This window comes from Corvus kubaryi, unplaced genomic scaffold (genome assembly GCF_017639235.1).
Source record: "Corvus kubaryi isolate FWS band 111438036 unplaced genomic scaffold, C.kubaryi_AGA036_p1.0 37284, whole genome shotgun sequence".
NCBI lineage: Eukaryota > Metazoa > Chordata > Aves > Passeriformes > Corvidae > Corvus > Corvus kubaryi.
The window spans coordinates 5,814,352-5,831,513 of record NW_024581088.1 but is presented as its reverse complement, the minus strand read 5'-3'; the positions used below and the strand labels follow the sequence as shown (position 1 = coordinate 5,831,513).

The 17,162-nt window shown below is 52.7% G+C and overlaps 2 protein-coding genes and 1 long non-coding RNA gene across 5 annotated transcripts in view; 2 read left to right on the top strand and 1 right to left on the bottom strand.

Moving 5' to 3' along the window:
• LOC121663626 (argininosuccinate lyase) overlaps nucleotides 1–7,622 on the top strand; it is a 7,828-nt gene extending 206 nt beyond the window's left edge. Inside the window, exons 2-17 of the mRNA XM_042026084.1 lie at nucleotides 136–198; nucleotides 1,497–1,691; nucleotides 2,277–2,360; nucleotides 2,667–2,723; nucleotides 2,968–3,065; nucleotides 3,715–3,792; nucleotides 4,031–4,108; nucleotides 4,252–4,304; nucleotides 4,636–4,698; nucleotides 4,865–4,979; nucleotides 5,603–5,687; nucleotides 5,865–5,924; nucleotides 6,190–6,273; nucleotides 6,464–6,544; nucleotides 6,894–7,000; nucleotides 7,382–7,622. Coding sequence (XP_041882018.1) covers nucleotides 187–198; nucleotides 1,497–1,691; nucleotides 2,277–2,360; nucleotides 2,667–2,723; nucleotides 2,968–3,065; nucleotides 3,715–3,792; nucleotides 4,031–4,108; nucleotides 4,252–4,304; nucleotides 4,636–4,698; nucleotides 4,865–4,979; nucleotides 5,603–5,687; nucleotides 5,865–5,924; nucleotides 6,190–6,273; nucleotides 6,464–6,544; nucleotides 6,894–7,000; nucleotides 7,382–7,532 — 1,401 coding nt within the window. The 5' untranslated portion in view covers nucleotides 136–186 and the 3' untranslated portion in view covers nucleotides 7,533–7,622. The remainder of the gene's footprint in view (nucleotides 1–135; nucleotides 199–1,496; nucleotides 1,692–2,276; nucleotides 2,361–2,666; nucleotides 2,724–2,967; nucleotides 3,066–3,714; nucleotides 3,793–4,030; nucleotides 4,109–4,251; nucleotides 4,305–4,635; nucleotides 4,699–4,864; nucleotides 4,980–5,602; nucleotides 5,688–5,864; nucleotides 5,925–6,189; nucleotides 6,274–6,463; nucleotides 6,545–6,893; nucleotides 7,001–7,381) is intronic.
• Nucleotides 2,748–15,805, bottom strand: LOC121663630. 3 transcript variants are annotated; one of them, XR_006015692.1, is made up of 7 exons: nucleotides 15,695–15,805; nucleotides 13,024–13,119; nucleotides 12,505–12,689; nucleotides 9,122–12,282; nucleotides 8,146–8,314; nucleotides 2,980–3,292; nucleotides 2,748–2,812 (listed from the first exon to the last, which is right to left on the bottom strand). It is a non-coding gene; the product is annotated as an uncharacterized LOC121663630 (long non-coding RNA). The 3 variants fall into 3 exon arrangements; XR_006015694.1 differs by lacking the exon at nucleotides 9,122–12,282; XR_006015693.1 differs by lacking the exons at nucleotides 2,748–2,812; nucleotides 2,980–3,292 and adding an exon at nucleotides 4,083–4,271.
• On the top strand, nucleotides 9,767–16,243 carry LOC121663625 (argininosuccinate lyase). Its single transcript, XM_042026083.1, has 16 exons — nucleotides 9,767–9,854; nucleotides 11,173–11,367; nucleotides 11,478–11,561; nucleotides 11,868–11,924; nucleotides 12,493–12,590; nucleotides 12,763–12,840; nucleotides 13,086–13,163; nucleotides 13,555–13,607; nucleotides 13,830–13,892; nucleotides 14,059–14,173; nucleotides 14,828–14,912; nucleotides 15,093–15,152; nucleotides 15,288–15,371; nucleotides 15,629–15,709; nucleotides 15,805–15,911; nucleotides 16,003–16,243. Exons 1-16 carry the CDS (start codon nucleotides 9,840–9,842, stop codon nucleotides 16,151–16,153), a joined length of 1,404 nt encoding a protein of 467 aa, XP_041882017.1. The 5' UTR covers nucleotides 9,767–9,839; the 3' UTR covers nucleotides 16,154–16,243.
• Nucleotides 16,244–17,162: the final 919 nt, after the last annotated feature.

Below are 17,162 nucleotides of genomic sequence, written 5' to 3'. Positions count from 1 at the left end.
GAATCGGGAGCGCAGTGGGAGCGCATCGGGAGCGGCGCCCGGGGAACTGGGAGCGCACCGGGCACCGGGAGCGCCCAGGGAATGGGGCAGGGAGCGGGCACCGGGGCAGCTGAGCATCTCCGCGCTGTCCCGCAGGTTGCACCAGGTGCCAGGATCGCTGCACAAACGAGCAAAACGTCGTCCGAAATGGCAGCCGAGGTGAGGGGGAGCTTGGCTTTGCGGGTGGGGTGCTGCTCCGGGTCCTGCTCTGCTCCGTTTGGAACGGGTTGTGCAGGGACGTGGTGGGATCAGCATCCCTGGAAGGTTCAGGAAAGGTGTCCGTGTGGTCCTTAGGGATGTGGGTTAGGGGTGCTCCTGGCAGTGTTGGACTCGCTGATCTTGGAGGTCTTTTCCAACTTTAATGATTCTGGGATTGGTTTTCCCGGGTTTTAAATGGAGAAGGGGATAGCGAACAACTTTGCTGCAATAATCAACCGTCCCACCTCGGATCCTGGCAGCAAAAACGTACCTGGACACCCCTTCCCCATCCCAGCAGCACCATTCATTCCCTGTCCCCTCTGCCCATCACGGGGTGCCCAGCGAGGAGCTGCAAAACTTTGGGGTTTTCCCCTATTTCCCCCCCTCCCCGCGGCATCTCCTGCGGACAAACCCGCTTCAAACGCAGAGCTCCCGCACCCCGAGCCTGCATCCTGCCTCCGCAGGCTCCCTCCTGCTCTTCCCTCCGCCAATCCTTTGGGAAAAGGGCTGCTGATGTCCCGGTCCCTGCCCGCTGTCCATGGTAGCTCCGCCGGCCGCCCGGCGCCGCGTACTTGTCGAACCCTTCTGGGGGTGTTTTGGGGTTTTCTCTTTCCTTTTCATCTCACGGGAACATTTGTAACACGAAAAGGCACCCAGGCCTCTCTTTCTGCAACCTGCGCCTTTGCCGGTTTTATCCTAATTTTACACCAAAGCTTGCGAGAACATGGAATCTGGAGCTGCTTCAAACGGTAACTGCAGACACTTTATAGTCGCAGGAGTGGTTTAGAGCATGTGGCTTGTGCTGGCCCCCAGCTCTTTGTCAGAGGAACGTTTTCTTCTAGTCTCCCTAAAAGAGTGGGATTATTTAATATTTCAACCAGCTCTCACTATATCCCTGACTCCTTTACCTTTTTTTTTTTTTTTTTTTTGTCAGGAGTCCATCAAAGGGTCAGAGATCAGCAACTGCCCTAAAAGAGAGTTCCATGCTGATCATGCACCACGTGCCCTGATATTCATTTTCAGAGAGTCCTGCAGGAGTCAGATATCTTGGAGGATCCCCAAGCCAGACCTGTAACCTCAAGGGCTAAATTCTAGTGACAGTGACATGCCCTAAAGTCCAGGGTTTTGCTGGTATAGACTGAGTAAAACCATTCCTGAGGTTGTCCTCAGTTTTAGTTTGATAAGGATGGAGATGGACACAAACTGATTTTTAGGGGATATATCCATAAATCTGTGTCTCTTACCTTCTTTACTTGCAGGGGGACAAAATGATGGCAGGAAGGTTTGTGGGGAGCACAGATCCCATCATGGAGATGCTCAGCGCTTCCATTACTGTTGATCAGAGACTGTCTGAAGTCGACATCCAGGGGAGCATGGCTTATGCCAAAGCCTTGGAGAAGGCTGGAATCCTGTCTAAAACTGAGCTGGAGAAGATCCTGAGTGGCCTGGAAAAGGTATTTCTTCCCTTCACAATCTCCCGTGTGTGCTGGAATGAATCTTTCCTTACCTGACAGCATCTTGCTGTTTTAAAAAGCATCTTTAAATGTCCTTGTGTCCCATCCTCTTCAGACTGAGCAGTCACTAGGAATCATTTCAGTGGGAAGTAAGAACATCCTTTTCCTGCTGGCACGTGGAATTTTGCTGCCCAGCTTGGTGGGAGACAATGCATAGCAGGTGTAGGGGGGGAAGAAGAGTCAGCAGAGAAGGGCTTTTATAAAATATCCATTGTTGTTGCTCACCCACCCTGGACAACAGTGGGTCTGTGCAATGTTTTATAGGAAAACCTTTGTGGATGATGCTGAAGAAATCACTGACATTTTTTCCTTGCAATGCTTAAATCCTCCATAACACTGCAGGATTATCATGGATAGAGAGATGAATCCCAGCAACAGTATGGAATACCAGGATACACAAGCAGCCTGAATGCCAGAGACTTAACACGTGTGGGAATGGCAGGAGCTGGGATTTGCTGGGGACACTCACAGCCCCCACACAGCAGGGTAGCTGTGGTGGCTGACTGGTGTTTCTGGTGTTTGCAGATCTCTGAGGAATGGTCCAAAGGAGTCTTTGGTGTGATCCAGACTGATGAGGATATCCACACTGCCAACGAGCGCAGACTAAAGGTTTGGCTCCTCTAACCTTTTGGTCCTGATCCTCTGCCTGACACTGAGGGCTTGTGCCTCTGTCCCTCTGTGAAATTCCTTTAGAGCTCGTGGCACTGAACCCCCTGGGGCACAGCCAAGGGTCCCCAAGCCCCTTTTTGTGGCACTGTACAAGCCCAGAACCCAAACCTGCCCTCCCCAGAACACATCCCATGGTTACTCCCTGGATCCTGGAGCTGAGTCCCTCCCAGGCAGGGAGATCTGCTCATGTGGATTGTCCTGCTTAGAGCACAGAGATCCTGACAGCAATCCTGCTCTTGTCCTCAGGAGCTGATTGGAGATGTAGCTGGGAAGTTGCACACTGGCAGAAGCAGGAATGATCAGGTACAGACAGAACCTTTTTTTTTCCCTCTGTATTCCTCCCCCACTTCACTCCAGGAGACCTCAGACCAGAGTGGCCTCTGGAACTCTTCCTGGAGGGCAAGAAATGGTGGCATTGCCACATAAATACAACCAAATGATGAGAAGATGATTTCCCTTCCCATCACACAGGACAAGGAGGGGTTTACCTTGCAGTCACTGCATTTGTCACATTCTGTGTGGCCTGGCTGTGGCCAATCTCCCACAGGTTGTGACTGACCTGAAGCTGTTCATGAAGAATTCCCTCTCCATCATCTCCACGCACCTCCTGCAGCTCATTAAGACGCTGGTGGAACGCGCTGCCATGTGAGTCCTTTTCCACAGTCCCTGTTTTCCATAACTTTGGCCTTTTTGGGGCAGGAGACTCCTGGGTTTGTCCTTTGTCTGACCCCACTGGGCAGCAGCAAGGTCTCCTGTGCAGGGAGTTACAGCCAGGCAGTTTGGGGTAGCCCAGGGAGCACAACAGCCCCTTTTTCTCCAGAATTCACTTCACAGAAACTCTCCTCATCCCTCAGAGAAACCTTCCTTCATCCCTGGCAAAGGAGTTGAGGTGGGAGGTCCACACAAGGTTTTAGAAGGCACCAAACCCATCTGAAGGAGTGGGGAACACGTTTCAGGTTTTTCTGGCTGAGAAAAAGCTCAGCTGTGTTACCTCCCTGTTTAGCTCTGCTCCTGGCACTCCAAACCTGTGGTGGACTGGGGAATCCTTGCCTGCCACAGAGGGATTGCTGCTCCAGGCAATTTTCCAGGCAGCCCAGGGCAGATTCACCACACTGGAATAGCTAAACCCAGTGTGCTTGGCTTGAAAGATGACAGGGAGAAGAAGAGGTCGACCCTTCCTTCAGCATCTCATAGGCTGAAAACGCTCAGTTTGTGACCCTGCCAGGAGCCCTGGTGTGTTCCTGTCTCTGCCCTCCTGTCCCTGCTGCTCACCTCTCCCTCCCTTCCCTCCCAGAGAAATCGATGTGATCCTGCCTGGCTACACCCACCTGCAGAAAGCTCAGCCCATCCGATGGAGCCAGTTCTTGCTCAGGTGAGCACCTCCCACCCTCTCCACCCTCGGGGCCCTGCTCTGCTGAGGGGACAGCCAGGGGTGGTGACAAACCAGAGGGAACCTCACAAACTGGAACAGGAATTCCCTGTGTCCCTTCCACTCCAACCTCATGTTTAAGGGTAGATCCCAGGCTCCAGGCATGGCAGCACAGGGATTGGAAAAAAAAAAAAGAGACATTCCCTAATTTCATGGCTTTCTCCCTGTTGTCCTTCCCCAGCCATGCTGTTGCTCTGACCCGGGATTCTGAGCGCCTGGGAGAGATAAAGAAGAGGATCAATGTCTTGCCTTTGGGAAGGTAAGATCTACCCTTTTGGTGATCACTGGGCCTTGCTTTGCTCTGCAAAGTCTTCAGGGGTGCCTTCCCTGCTTCCCAGAGCTCAGCTTTGGATGGACAGGAAAGGCTTATTGCATGATTTCTGTTTCTTTCTTCCCTGGCAGTGGAGCTCTGGCTGGAAACCCTGTGGAAATCGATAGAGAGATGCTGCGCAGTGGTAAATGTTATCCTGGGACTGAGGGGCATGGGAGTACCTGTCACACCTGGGAGGGAGGGAATGGCACCATAATACCCCATCCTGGAGCCAGAGCCTTTAATTTTCCAGGATTTTTGCTGCAGAGAGACAGGCAGTGCCTGTGAGGTGGGAGGAGGAAGAGCCACACCTGCTGCACTCTGGCTGTCTGGGTTCATAAGAAAAACCCCACTAAACATGTTTGTGTTCCTGGGACTGCTCAAGGGCTCACAGTCACCTCCTCTGGGGCAGCCTGGTGCATTCAGGCTCCTGTCAGGGCCAGTGTGACCTCCTGTGTCCATCCCCTTCCTTGCAGAGCTGGAATTTGCTTCCATCAGCCTGAACAGCATGGATGCCGTCAGCGAGAGGGACTTTGTGGGTAAGCACAGGCAAATCTTCCCAGCACTGTGGGAAGCAGCTCCTGACACCTTTCCAGTTAACTTAACAAGGGGCTGAAATCCAGCACTAGGAGCAAAGGCCCAGTCAGGGCTCTCTGAGTTTTCCAAGCACCTTTTCCCCCTCCTCATTTCCTGCCTTCCGTGCAGTGGAATTCCTCTCAGTTGCCACCCTGCTGATGATCCACCTCAGCAAGATGGCCGAGGATCTCATCATCTACAGCACCAGCGAGTTTGGCTTCCTGACCCTCTCTGATACCTACTGGTAGGTTTTTGGTCTCTGCTGGGGGATTCTCCTCAGCTCTCCCGCCCTGGGAGGGTGAGGCAGTGGTTGGGGTCTCTCTGTGCATGAGGCTGACCCAGCATCAAGACCTTGGCACAAAGGCACCCTCAGGGTGAATATTCCTCAGAAATGCTCACTTATTCCTGATTCCCATAAGTCAACCAGGTCTGTGTCCAGCAACTGCTGGCAGAGAGAACTTCCTGCTGTGCTGGGAATGCTGCCAAAGCCCTTCCTTGCCTGGCTGGGATTGCAATCCCAACAGACTCCTTGTCTGCAGGGTGGCACAACCACAGCCCTCCCTCCATGAAGTCACATCAATGCTTAGTCTGGCCTGCTGATACCACCCTGGAGGGGCTTGGAGGGAGAGCCTCCTTTTAACTCTGTCTTTGAGGGGTGGGACTCTGTGGGAGCTTTAGACAAGTTGCAAAAGCAAAGGCTTTGCTGTGGGAAACACGAGAATCTTGGCACACTTCATTCATAGATTTCCTACACCCTAAACAGGAGTACAAGGAAAGGGGATTTAGAGGTTTATTTTGGAGGGCTGGATCAGGGATTTCAGCCAGAGGGTCTTGCTCACCATTGCACTCCACACACTTTCCCTTCAGCTCTGGCAGTAGTGTGATGCCTCAGAAGAAGAATCCTGACAGTCTGGAGCTGATCCGCAGCAAAGCCGGCCGAGTGTTCGGACGGGTGAGCCCCAAAAAGGAGGAAGAGGGAGGGAAAATTGCTCATATTGGGGCTGGAGAATCCTCCTTTTTCTTGCCTTTTCTTTCCTAAAGAGCTGTGCCCAGTGTGGGTTCTGGACCTGCCCTGAGGCTGTGCTTTGCTCTGTTCCTCACTCCCTGCCTCTCCTGTTCCCCTCTGCAGCTGGCTGCAATTCTCATGGTCCTCAAAGGACTCCCAAGCACCTACAACAAGGACCTGCAGGTAAAGCCTTTGTTCCTTTCCACACCATCTCTCTGAGCAGACACAGCTGTCTCCTACTCTTGAGCTGTCCCACCACTCCATTTCTCTGCGCAGCCCCTGGCTGGGTGCTGGGAAAGGGGCTGAGGCAGGGCATGCTGCAGGAGACACCCTGAATGCCATGGCAGGAGCCTCTGGGATCACATCCCTGCTCTGCTGCCTGGGCTGCTGAGCCTCTTGTGCTGCACCAGGCTGGCTCAGAGCCATTTCCATCGCTGTTCCAACACAGGAGGACAAGGAGGCCGTCTTTGATGTCGTAGACACCCTGAATGCTGTGCTCCAGGTTGCCACTGGAGTGATTTCCACCCTCCAGGTAAGGATTCACTATGGAACATGGAGCACATTCTGTGAGTAACACGGGGGACAGAGCTCCAGGCTGGTTCTAAAGTGAAAACTCTTCAGTACCTCACCCACACTGCTCATTTTGGTCCCTCTTAGAGCTGAAGTGCTCCAAGGAAGAGCTGATTATAGATAACATCTCCCTCTGTTCGTCCTTTCTGCAGATCAACAAGGAGAACATGGAGAAGGCACTGAGCCCTGAGATCCTGTCATCTGACCTGGCTCTCTACTTGGTTCATAAAGGAGTAAGTACCAGAGGGAGAGCTGGAGCTGGGATTTCTTTGGATACAGAGGAGCTGCTCAGTGAGGAGCTGGGATGAGGCCCCTCTGTTCTGTCCCAGGGTGATGAGCAGTCAACAACCATGAAAGCTGAAAACACATCCTTTACATGCATCTCAAGGGACTTCATAGTAATTTACCCCCAAATTACTTGATCATAATTTATTCCTAAATCCACCCAAGCAACCCCAGATTCAGCTTGCATTGCCCTAAAGGGAAAACAGGCCAGCCAAAAAAGGCAGCACATCCATTTTTCTAATGGAAAAGCAGCCCAGCTGCCTGGTCACTGACTGCCACCTCTGCTTCCCCCGGCAGATGCCCTTCAGACAAGCCCACATCGCTGCTGGCAAGGCCGTCCACCTCGCCGAGACCAAAGGCATCACCATCAACAATCTCAGCCTGGAGGACCTGAAGAGCATCAGGTTTGGATCTCTGTTATTTCACTTCCCTGCACAGGCAGGGAGCAGCCTCCCTGAGCAGCCTTCCCAAAAGTGCCTCAAAATCCTCCTGTCCTGAGTATCAAGGGCTGCTCCTCCTGGGGCTGAAAACACTGGAGGGGGACAATATCAGCTCCATTCCACTCCATCAGGGCATGGGCAAGAGTTATTGGGAGGGGCTGGGAGACCCTCCTGCCCTAAGCAGGAAGCCCCCAGAGGGGTTTGGCTCTGAAGTTCCTTGGAGTCCCCTTGGACTGTCAGCAGAAGGGCAGGAGGATGCCCTGTCCTCACTCCCTCAGCCTCTCCACAGACACTGGGCATGTGGAACAGCCCAGAGCCCCCTGACAGCCCTCCCTGTGCCCCCAGCCCCCTGTTTGGCAGCGACGTGGCGCAGGTGTTCAGCGTGGTGAGCAGCGTGGAGCAGTACACGGCCGCGGGCGGCACCGCCAAGAGCAGCGTGTCCGCCCAGATCGAGCAGCTGCGGGAGCTGCTCAAGAGGCTCAAGGAACAGGCTTAGAGTGTGGGGAGAGATCCCGTGCCTGCAGCGTTGTGCCTGTGCCACTGGTCTGGAGTTAATAAACACTGGGGTGTCTGTAGTTCACTGAAATTCCTCTCTTGTGTCTTGATTCTTTGGGGCACGGTTGGGCTGAGCTCAGAATGTGGGCTCTTCCTTCCTTCTGGGTATGTGTCTCTTGGAGGGGAGGCTGGCAGACTGGGATTGTCCCTTTTCACTCAGCAAAGCTCCTTTTCCAGCCCAGCCTTGTGAAGCTGGAGTTTTGCTCAGCCCCTTCTCCCCGTGCTGAGGCAGCAGCACGTTGTTGACTCAGAGCTGCAGGTCTGGAACACACACACAGGGAGTAGAGGTAACAAAGGTGTTGCCTCACCAAGTTTAGGGCAAGGGCTGCAGCACAGACAGGACACACTGCCAGCAGCTAAATCTCCAGCCAAAGTACCCCAGGAGACACAGAGTTCTTGCACCTCTGGAGCATTTGTGCTTTTAACATGTGGAAGAAGGATCAGCAACAGCAAAATTCCCTTTTTTCAACACTTCTCACTGCTCTCAGTCTCTCCTTATTCTGGCCCTAAACCAAATCCATTTTCCTGGCATTTAAACAGCACATTTCAGTTACCTTTCCACAAACCTCCTTTGTGTTTGCTCCTTTCCTTCCTGCTGTGTTCCTGTTTTGGTTCATGTCTCGCTCTCCAGACTGGTCACCTGTAGCCAGGAAATCACTTACGCACACTCAGCTGCCAGGCTAAAGGAACAGGAAAGCCACAGGTAACACCAACAGTCAACACCTGCAGAGTCAGAAGAACAGAAATTTCCTCATCTCCACCTCACAGTTGTTTTTTCTCCCATAAACTTTCCTGATCTGTGCCACTCCCCTTATTTTTCCTATTTGTATCTTCCTCTCCCTTCAGAGCCTCAGCTGAACAGATTTTTTCTTGCTCCCAGCAGCAAATGTCTGGCATTGTCCCTCACGGCTAGTGCTGGGTGACACGTGGCCAAAATGAAAGGAAAAGGGAAGTAGCAGATTACCACATTTTAGTCTCTTACTTAAATAAGTAGTTTACAATCACTGGTACTTTCCACCCATCCACCCCTTTTCTTAGAATTGTGAAATAATTGAGATTAGAGGGGCCCGTGGAGGTGTCTGGAGCTCCACAGACTTTTCAGAGTGTGGTCCATGGTGTCTCCAGACTTTCACCATCACCCTTCTCTGACTCGTTGGGATTTAGGTTTTGGTCTCAAACCCCAGCTCATTACAGGCCACAGGAAGGCACCTGAGCCAGGAATTCACTCAGGCTGGTTATCAGCTGGGTCTCTCTGGATGTAAATCTAGTGCTCACCATTCTTCCAAACCCTCAGAAACCTCCTGTCAAAGCCTGGAGTATGGACATCCATAAAGGATGAACGTGAAAAAAAAAGCATTAAAAGTGAGGGACTTCAGAAGAGGAAGGAATCTGGCAACAAAACGGTTCAAAGAGGTTTTCTCGGGGTAGACAGCGTGATGCTCTGTGCATCCTCAAACCTGAAAGCCTGAAAAAGAAATAATCATAATTGGAAATGTTTGAGAAGCGGTGAATTAATTGTTGGCTACCTACAGAGTCTGAGCCTTGCTCCGGATGGATACTGAAGGCACTACCCTGGAAATCCAGCTGCAAAAGGACCTTGCGGGGCAGCCAGAGGCAGCTGGATGTCACTGGCAGCGTCCTGGAGCATCCCCATGCACAGCCGTGCAATCCCAAGGACCTGGATTAGGCTTCTTCCCGCCTGAATTATGACAACGGGGCTGGTTAAAGGGCAGAAAACCCCGAAGGGGACAAGAAAACGGGGATGCCACTCCTGAGCGTCCTGTAAAGCGCAGGGACAAGCCGTGCCACTGCACAGCAGGACCGGGAGCGGGGCCGGGCCGGGCACTCCCCGCCCCGGCGGGCGGGACGAGCTGCGGGAGCGCGGCCGGGGTGCGCCGGGAGCGGGCCGGGATCGGAGCTGGAATCAGGACCGGGACTGGAGCTCGGATCGGCAGCGGAGCTGGGATAGGGATTGGAGCTGAGATCGGGACAGCGATTGGAGCTGGAATTGGGACCGGGTTTGGAGCTGGAATCGGGACCGGAGCTGGGATAGGGATTGGAGCTGGGATCAGGATCGGAACACAGCTGGGATCGGAACCGGCGCTGGGACCGGCACCGGGAGTGGAGCGGGGATCGAGACCGGAGCTGGAATTGGGATCGGGACCGGGACTGTGACCGGGATCGGGACCGGGACTAGAGCTGCCCCGCCGGTGGCCCCGCTGCGCACACGGAGCCGGCAGCGGCCGCGATGGCAGCAGCCGAGGTGAGCGCGGACTTTGCTTCCCCGGGGGGTGTCCGGGGGTGCTCAGCCGAGCGGAGCTGTCTCGGAGCCTCTGCGTTCTTGCCTCTGGCTCCCTGGGAAAGGCCGATGCCCCGTGCCTGGGACTCGGGCTCAGGCACAGGCACCTCCCAGCAGCTTGTGTAAACACTGCTCGGCACAAAAGCTGCGTTTTCAGTTTCCTTCCCTGCCGAGACGTGACCAGGCATCCTGGCGAGTCTCACTTTCTGCTTTCCAAGTCGGTGCTCCACGTTCCAGGCAGTGCCCATCACTTCCAGGCTGGAAGCCACTGCTCCAAACAGTCCTGGAGCATCCTAAAATTAATCTTGCAGCTTTGATTTCCCGATTGTAAATGTGTATTTGCAGTGTTTTTGCTGACACACTTCTTGCTTTGATGGAAAGCTTTAAGTACTGAAGTTGTACCTGGATATTCCTGTTCCCCACTCAAGTGCTGAGCCTCTGGAATAGCCTTTAATTTAGCATTAATTTTGCTCCTGGGGGCACCAAATGAGTGCTGAGGAGCTCTAACACTTCTTTTTAGATTCTGATTCCTCTCTCTGCCTTCCTTCAGCTTTCTAACAAAGCTGCCTTCCACACATGGCTGCACCCTTATCTCTGCAGGCACTCTCCTGTTGTCCTTTCAGGCTCAGGGACATGGAGACAGTCACCAGGGAAAACATCTTTAAGGTTACTCAACAGTGTTTTGTCTGACTGGTAAAGCCCTGGCACAGATCAGCTTCCAGCTGTCCTGCCAGCTCTTGCTGTCCATGGTAGTTATAGTGACCAGCATGAGAAGAAACTTGTTGGGGTGTTTAAAAAGTAGATTAGTAATTATTATCCACTCTGCAGTGCTGCTCTATTTTGTCCCTTCCTTCAGGAGTCCTCCAATTCCTTTCTGTGCCTGGTAGCACTGGAGAGTTGCTTTTGAAATCTTGGGTTTCAGTGTAAGTCTGGCAGAATTAAAACTTCAGGGGTTGTCTTACCTGGGCAAGCAAAAAGCTCCTGAGCAGGTGACACAGCTCAGGAGAGGCCACCCAGGCTCTGAGTCACTGCTGGAGAAGCTCCCACATGACACACGCCCTGCTGTGGGGCACAGCTGGAGCCCTGCACAAGCCTTTGGTCACCCACTGAAATGGGTGACACATTCCAGGGGGTGAGGTCACCACAGGAATCCTGGTTTGGGTGGGAAAACCCCACTTTTGTTTCTGTGCTGGCCCCCATAAATGCATCACTGGATGTTATATCCTGCATAGGATTTATCTGAAGTTATTAGGCCACTTTAATTCACTGTTTTCTCTCTCAGGGGAATAAACTTTGGGGTGGAAGATTCAGTGGAAGCACAGATCCAATCATGGAGATGCTCAATGCTTCCATTAGTTATGACCAGAGACTGTCTGAAGTCGACATCCAGGGGAGCATGGCTTATGCCAAAGCCTTGGAGAAGTCTGGGATCCTGTCTAAAACTGAGCTGGAGAAGATCCTGAGTGGCCTGGAAAAGGTATTTCTTTCCTTTTCAAACTGTCAGGTGAATGATTCTCTCCTGACCTGAGAGCAGCCTCCTTGGATTTAATCACCATCGTGGCTGACTGGTTCTTCTGGTGTTTGCAGATCTCTGAGGAATGGTCCAAAGGAGTGTTTGTGCTGAAACGAACTGATGAGGATATCCACACTGCCAACGAGCGCAGACTAAAGGTTTGGCTCCTCTAACCTCTTGGTCCTGATCCTCTGCCTGACACTGAGGGCTTGTGCCTCTGTCCCTCTGTGAAATTCCTTTAGAGCTCGTGGCACTGAACCCCCTGGGGCACAGCCAAGGGTCCCCAAGCCCCTTTTTGTGGCGCTGTACAAGCCCAGAACCCAAACCTGCCCTCCCCAGAACACATCCCATGGCTACTCCCTGGATCCTGGAGCTGAGTCCCTCCCAGGCAGGGAGATCTGCTCATGTGGATTGTCCTGCTTAGAGCACAGAGATCCTGACAGCAATCCTGCTCTTGTCCTCAGGAGCTGATTGGAGACGTAGCTGGGAAGTTGCACACTGGCAGAAGCAGGAATGATCAGGTACAGACAGAACCTTTTTTTTCCCTCTGTATTCCTCCTCCTCAGTTCTTTAATTGAATATTTTTATGCAATCCTTCTCATGCCCTGGCACACTCTAGCCTGTATTCCCTTTAAATTAATGATGGCTTTAAACTAATGATGCTGCAGTGGCTCATCCATCCAGGGGAGTGGGATGTGCAGGGCTGCTTCCTGGTGGTAAAAGGCCACAAAATTCCACTGACATCTCTGAAAAGCTCCAGAACCACTGATTCTGCTGGCTGGGAGCCACACATCATTCAGGATCAGTCCTCCTCAGGATGATCAACTTTTGTTGGTTGGGAATTTTCTGCTTCAAACTTGACAATACCTGAGAAGTCCACTGAAAAAAATGGATTTTGGTTTTGTCTGTGGAAAGCAACAGCAGCTTTCACAAATCAGTGACCAGGGATGCATTCCATATGAGGAGGATTTCCCTTCCCATCACCCAGAACTAGGAGGGGATAACAGTGCCAGGGAGTTCTGCTGAGCATTATTTGGTCACTAAATCTGTCCAATTGTGCTTGGCCTGGCTGTGGCCAATCTCCCACAGGTTGTGACTGACCTGAAGCTGTTCATGAAGAATTCCCTCTCCATCATCTCCACGCACCTCCTGCGGCTCACTGAGACGCTGGTGAAACGCGCTGCCACGTGAGTCCTTTTCCACAGTCCCTGTTTTCCATAACTTTGGCCTTTTTGGGAGCAGGAAATTTTTAGGCTTGTCCTTTGACAGTGCAGCAGCAGGGTCTCCTGTGCAGGGAGTTACAGACCTGTCTCTGCCCTCCTGTCCCTGCTGCTCACCTCTCCCTCCTTTCCCTCCCAGAGAAATCGATGTGATCCTGCCTGGCTACACCCACCTGCAGAAAGCTCAGCCCATCCGATGGAGCCAGTTCTTGCTCAGGTGAGCACCTCCCACCCTTTCCACCCTCGGGGCCCTGCTCTGCTGAGGGGACAGCCAGGGGTGGTGACAAACCAGAGGGAACCTCACAAACTGGAACAGGAATTCCCTGTGTGGCTCTGACCAGCTGGGAATCTAAGCATGGATTGGGCAACTCCCCGTTCTCCATCCTTTGGCCATTCTCACCTCCTGAGGTGCGATATTGTCCAGCTTCATCTCCCAGTTTCATCTCTCCTGTCCTTCCACAGCCATGCTGTTGCTCTGACCCGGGATTCCGAGCGCCTGGGAGAGGTGAAGAGGAGGATCAATGTCTTGCCTTTGGGAAGGTAAAATTTATTTTTTATTGTGATCCTCAGTCCTCATTTTGCTCTGAGATAAGGCCAAGAGGCAGATCTGTCCATCCCCTGAAACACTGGGGTTTCTATTCCATAGACACTGCAGCCCAGCTTCCCTGTCCAAAGGTTCTCACCATAAATATATTGTTCTATCCCTTGGAAATCAAGGATTACAAGGCTTCCATCAAGCAAACCTTCCTCCTTGAAGAGAAATTCTGGTTTACTCCAGAGTTCAGAATTTGATGAGCCTCAGAGCACACTGTGACACCAAAGTGAACTGGGGGAGGGAAATCTTCAGAGAGGTGTCACCACTAGAGCTCAGCTTTGGTTGGATGGCAGTTTGGATATCATGGGTGACTTCTGGTTCTTTCTTCCCTGGCAGTGGAGCTCTGGCTGGGAACCCCCTGGGAATCGACAGAGAGCTGCTCTGCAGTGGTAAATGTTATCCTGGTGTTGAGGAACAGGAATACTCAAAATATCTGGGCCTCTGGGACGCATCAGCACATTGTCCTGATGTTATTTTGGATGTGTTACAGCACTTTAACAAGGGGGTGGAGGGTAATGAATATAAAAAGTCACTTGCGCTGCGGCAGCCTGGTGCATTCAGGCTCCTGTCAGGGCCAGTGTGACCTCCTGTGTCCATCCCCTTCCTTGCAGAGCTGGAATTTGCTTCCATCAGCCTGAACAGCATGGATGCCGTCAGCGAGAGGGACTTTGTGGGTAAGCACAGGCAAATCTTCCCAGCACTGTGGGAAGCAGCTCCTGACACCTTTCCAGTTAACTTAACAAGGGGCTGAAATCCAGCACTAGGAGCAAAGGCCCAGTCAGGGCTCTCTGAGTTTTCCAAGCACCTTTTCCCCCTCCTCATTTCCTGCCTTCCGTGCAGTGGAATTCCTCTCAGTTGCCACCCTGCTGATGATCCACCTCAGCAAGATGGCCGAGGATCTCATCATCTACAGCACCAGCGAGTTTGGCTTCCTGACCCTCTCTGATGCCTACAGGTAGGTCTCAACCCTGGGCAGAGCTCCTCCCTCAGCCTCTCCTCCTCAGCTCTCCCACCCTGGGAGGGTGAGGCAGTGGTTGGGGTCTCTCTGTGCATGAGGCTGACCCAGCATCAAGAGCTTTGCACAAAGGCACCCTCAGGTGCCTATTCATCCTCAGGGTGAATATTCCTCAGAAATGCTCATTTATTTGTCATTCTGGTAACTTAACCACATTTGCATTCATCAGCAACTCCTGTCCAGCAACTGCTGGCAGAGAGAACTTCCTGCTGTGCTGGGAATGCTGCCAAAGCCCTTCCTTGCCTGGCTGGGATTGCAATCCCAACAGACTCCTTGTCTGCAGGGTGGCACAACCACAGCCCTCCCTCTGTGAAGTCACATCAATGCTTAGTCTGGCCTGCTGGTACCACCCTGGAGGGGCTTGGAGGAAGAGCCTCCTTTTAGCTCTCTCTTTGAGGGGTGGGACTGTGTGGCAGCTCCAGACAAGTTGCAAAATCAAAGAGAAACTCAGCAGTTCACTGATTTCCTACACCTGAAACAGGACTATGATGAAGGGGGACCTACGTGTCGCTTTTGGAGGGCTGGGTCAGTGATGGTTTGTGTGTATGGATGGGAGTTTTGCTCACCAGTGCACTCCACTCATCTCCCATCCAGCACTGGCAGCAGCCTGATGCCTCAGAAGAAGAATCCTGACAGTCTGGAGCTGATCCGCAGCAAAGCTGGCCGAGTGTTCGGACGGGTGAGCCCCAAAAAGGAGGAAGAGGGGGGGAAAATTGCCCATTTTGGGGGTGGGGAATCCCCCTTTTTTTTTCCCTTTTTTTTTTTTTTTTTTTTGTAAAGAGCTGTGTGCTCTGAGCCTGTGCTGGGGCTGTGCTTTGCTCTGTTCCTCACTCCCTGCCTCTCCTGTTTCCCTCTGCAGCTGGCTGCAATGCTCATGGTCCTCAAAGGACTCCCAAGCACCTACAACAAGGACCTGCAGGTAAAGCCTTTGTTCCTTTCCACACCATCTCTCCTGCTGGCTGCAAGAGTCAGGAGAGCTGGGCTGCTGAGCCTGGTGGGTTTTTGTGCTGTACCAGCTTGACTCAGAGCCATTTCCATCGCTGTTCCAACACAGGAGGACAAGGAGGCCGTCTTTGATGTCGTAGACACCCTGAATGCTGTGCTCCAGGTTGCCACTGGAGTGATTTCCACCCTCCAGGTAAGGCTTTTTCTTCATCCTCTCAGTATTGAACATGATTGTGGTGCACATTCTGTGAGTAACTCAGGGAGCAGAGCTCCAGACTGTTCCCAAATAAAATCACTTCAGTGCCTCACCCACATTGCTCATTTTGGTCCCCTCTGTCAGCTGCTCAGAGCATCCTTTTAGAGCTCCAGATGAATTCCCCTCACTCTGAGCACTAACATGCCCCAAGGAGGAGCTGATGGTAACATGTCCCTGGGATCCTCCTCCTGCAGATCAACAAGGAGAACATGGAGAGGGCGCTGAGCCCGGAGATGTTGGCTACTGACCTGGCTCTTTACCTGGTTCGGAAGGGAGTAAGTGCCAGAGGGAGACCTGGAGCTGGGATTTCTTTGGATGCAGAGGAGGAACTGAGCTGAGTCCCCTCTGCTCTGTCCCCTTCCCACTGCAGATGCCCTTCAGACAAGCCCACGTGGCCTCTGGCAAAGCCGTCCAGCTGGCTGAGACCAAAGGCATCACCATCAACCACCTCAGCCTGGAGGACCTGCAGAACATCAGGTTTGTATCTCTGTTACTTCAGCTCCCCAAAGTGCCCCAAAACCCTCTGCAGCAGCCCAGAGCCCCCCGACAGCCCTCCCTGTGCCCCCAGCCCCCTGTTTGGCAGCGACGTGGCGCAGGTGTTCAGCGTGGTGAGCAGCGTGGAGCAGTACACGGCCGCGGGCGGCACCGCCAAGAGCAGCGTGTCCGCCCAGATCGAGCAGCTGCGGGAGCTGCTCAAGAGGCTCAAGGAACAGGCTTAGAGTGTGGGGAGAGATCCCGTGCCTGCAGCGTTGTGCCTGTGCCACTGGTCTGGAGTTAATAAACACTGGGGTGTCTGTAGTTCACTGAAATTCCTCTCTTGTGTCTTGATACTTCAACAGCTCATCCTCCTTCCTATCCCCAAGAAGGCACCTGGCGCACCTTTTTGCCATTTCCAGTAACTTTTTACCCTCACACTTCAAAGAGTGACTCTGAAAATAAATAGAAGTAAGTAAGCAGGCAACAAATAAATAACCAGAATTAAGTAAGCAATAATAATAAGGTGTGCCAGGGGAGGTTTAGGTTGGACATCAGGAGGAATTCCCCCACAGAAAAGGCGATAAACATCAGAACAGGCTGTGCAGGGAGGTGGAATCACTGTCCCTGGACGTGTTTAAGGGAAGAGTGGATGTGGCACTCAGTGCCCTGGTCTGGGTGATAAGAGTGGCATTGGGTCACAGGTTGGACTCGGTGACCTCGTAGGTCTTTTACAACCTAAATGATTCTGTGATTGATTGACAAAATAAATAAATATGTAAACAAGCAAGTCAGTAAATGAGAAATAAGTAAAAGTAGGCAATAAATATATTAAAACCCCTAAGTAATAAATACGGAGGAGAGAGGAGAGGAGAGGAGAGAGAAGGGAAAAGGAAAGGGAAAGGGAAAGGGAAAAGGAAAGGGAAAAGGAAAGGAAAAACGAAAGGAGAAATCACTCGCCACCTGAGTAAATTCACCAGTCCTCCTGACTCGTGGAGGCGCCTTTACGGCAGGACAATCGTAGCTTTGTCCGGAGGTGACCGTGGGACAGAACCTGATCCCTGACACCCTCTGCGGCAGCTCATCCCGGCCGGGCAGGACGGGGACAGGGACCGTGACAGGGATCGGGACCTGCACCGGGATCGGGCTCTACCTCTGACCCCGCTCCTCAGCTCCGGTCCCGCCCCTCAGCTCCGGTTCCGCCCCTCAGCCCCGGTTCCCCCTCCTCAGCTCCGGTCCCGCCCCTCAGCTCCG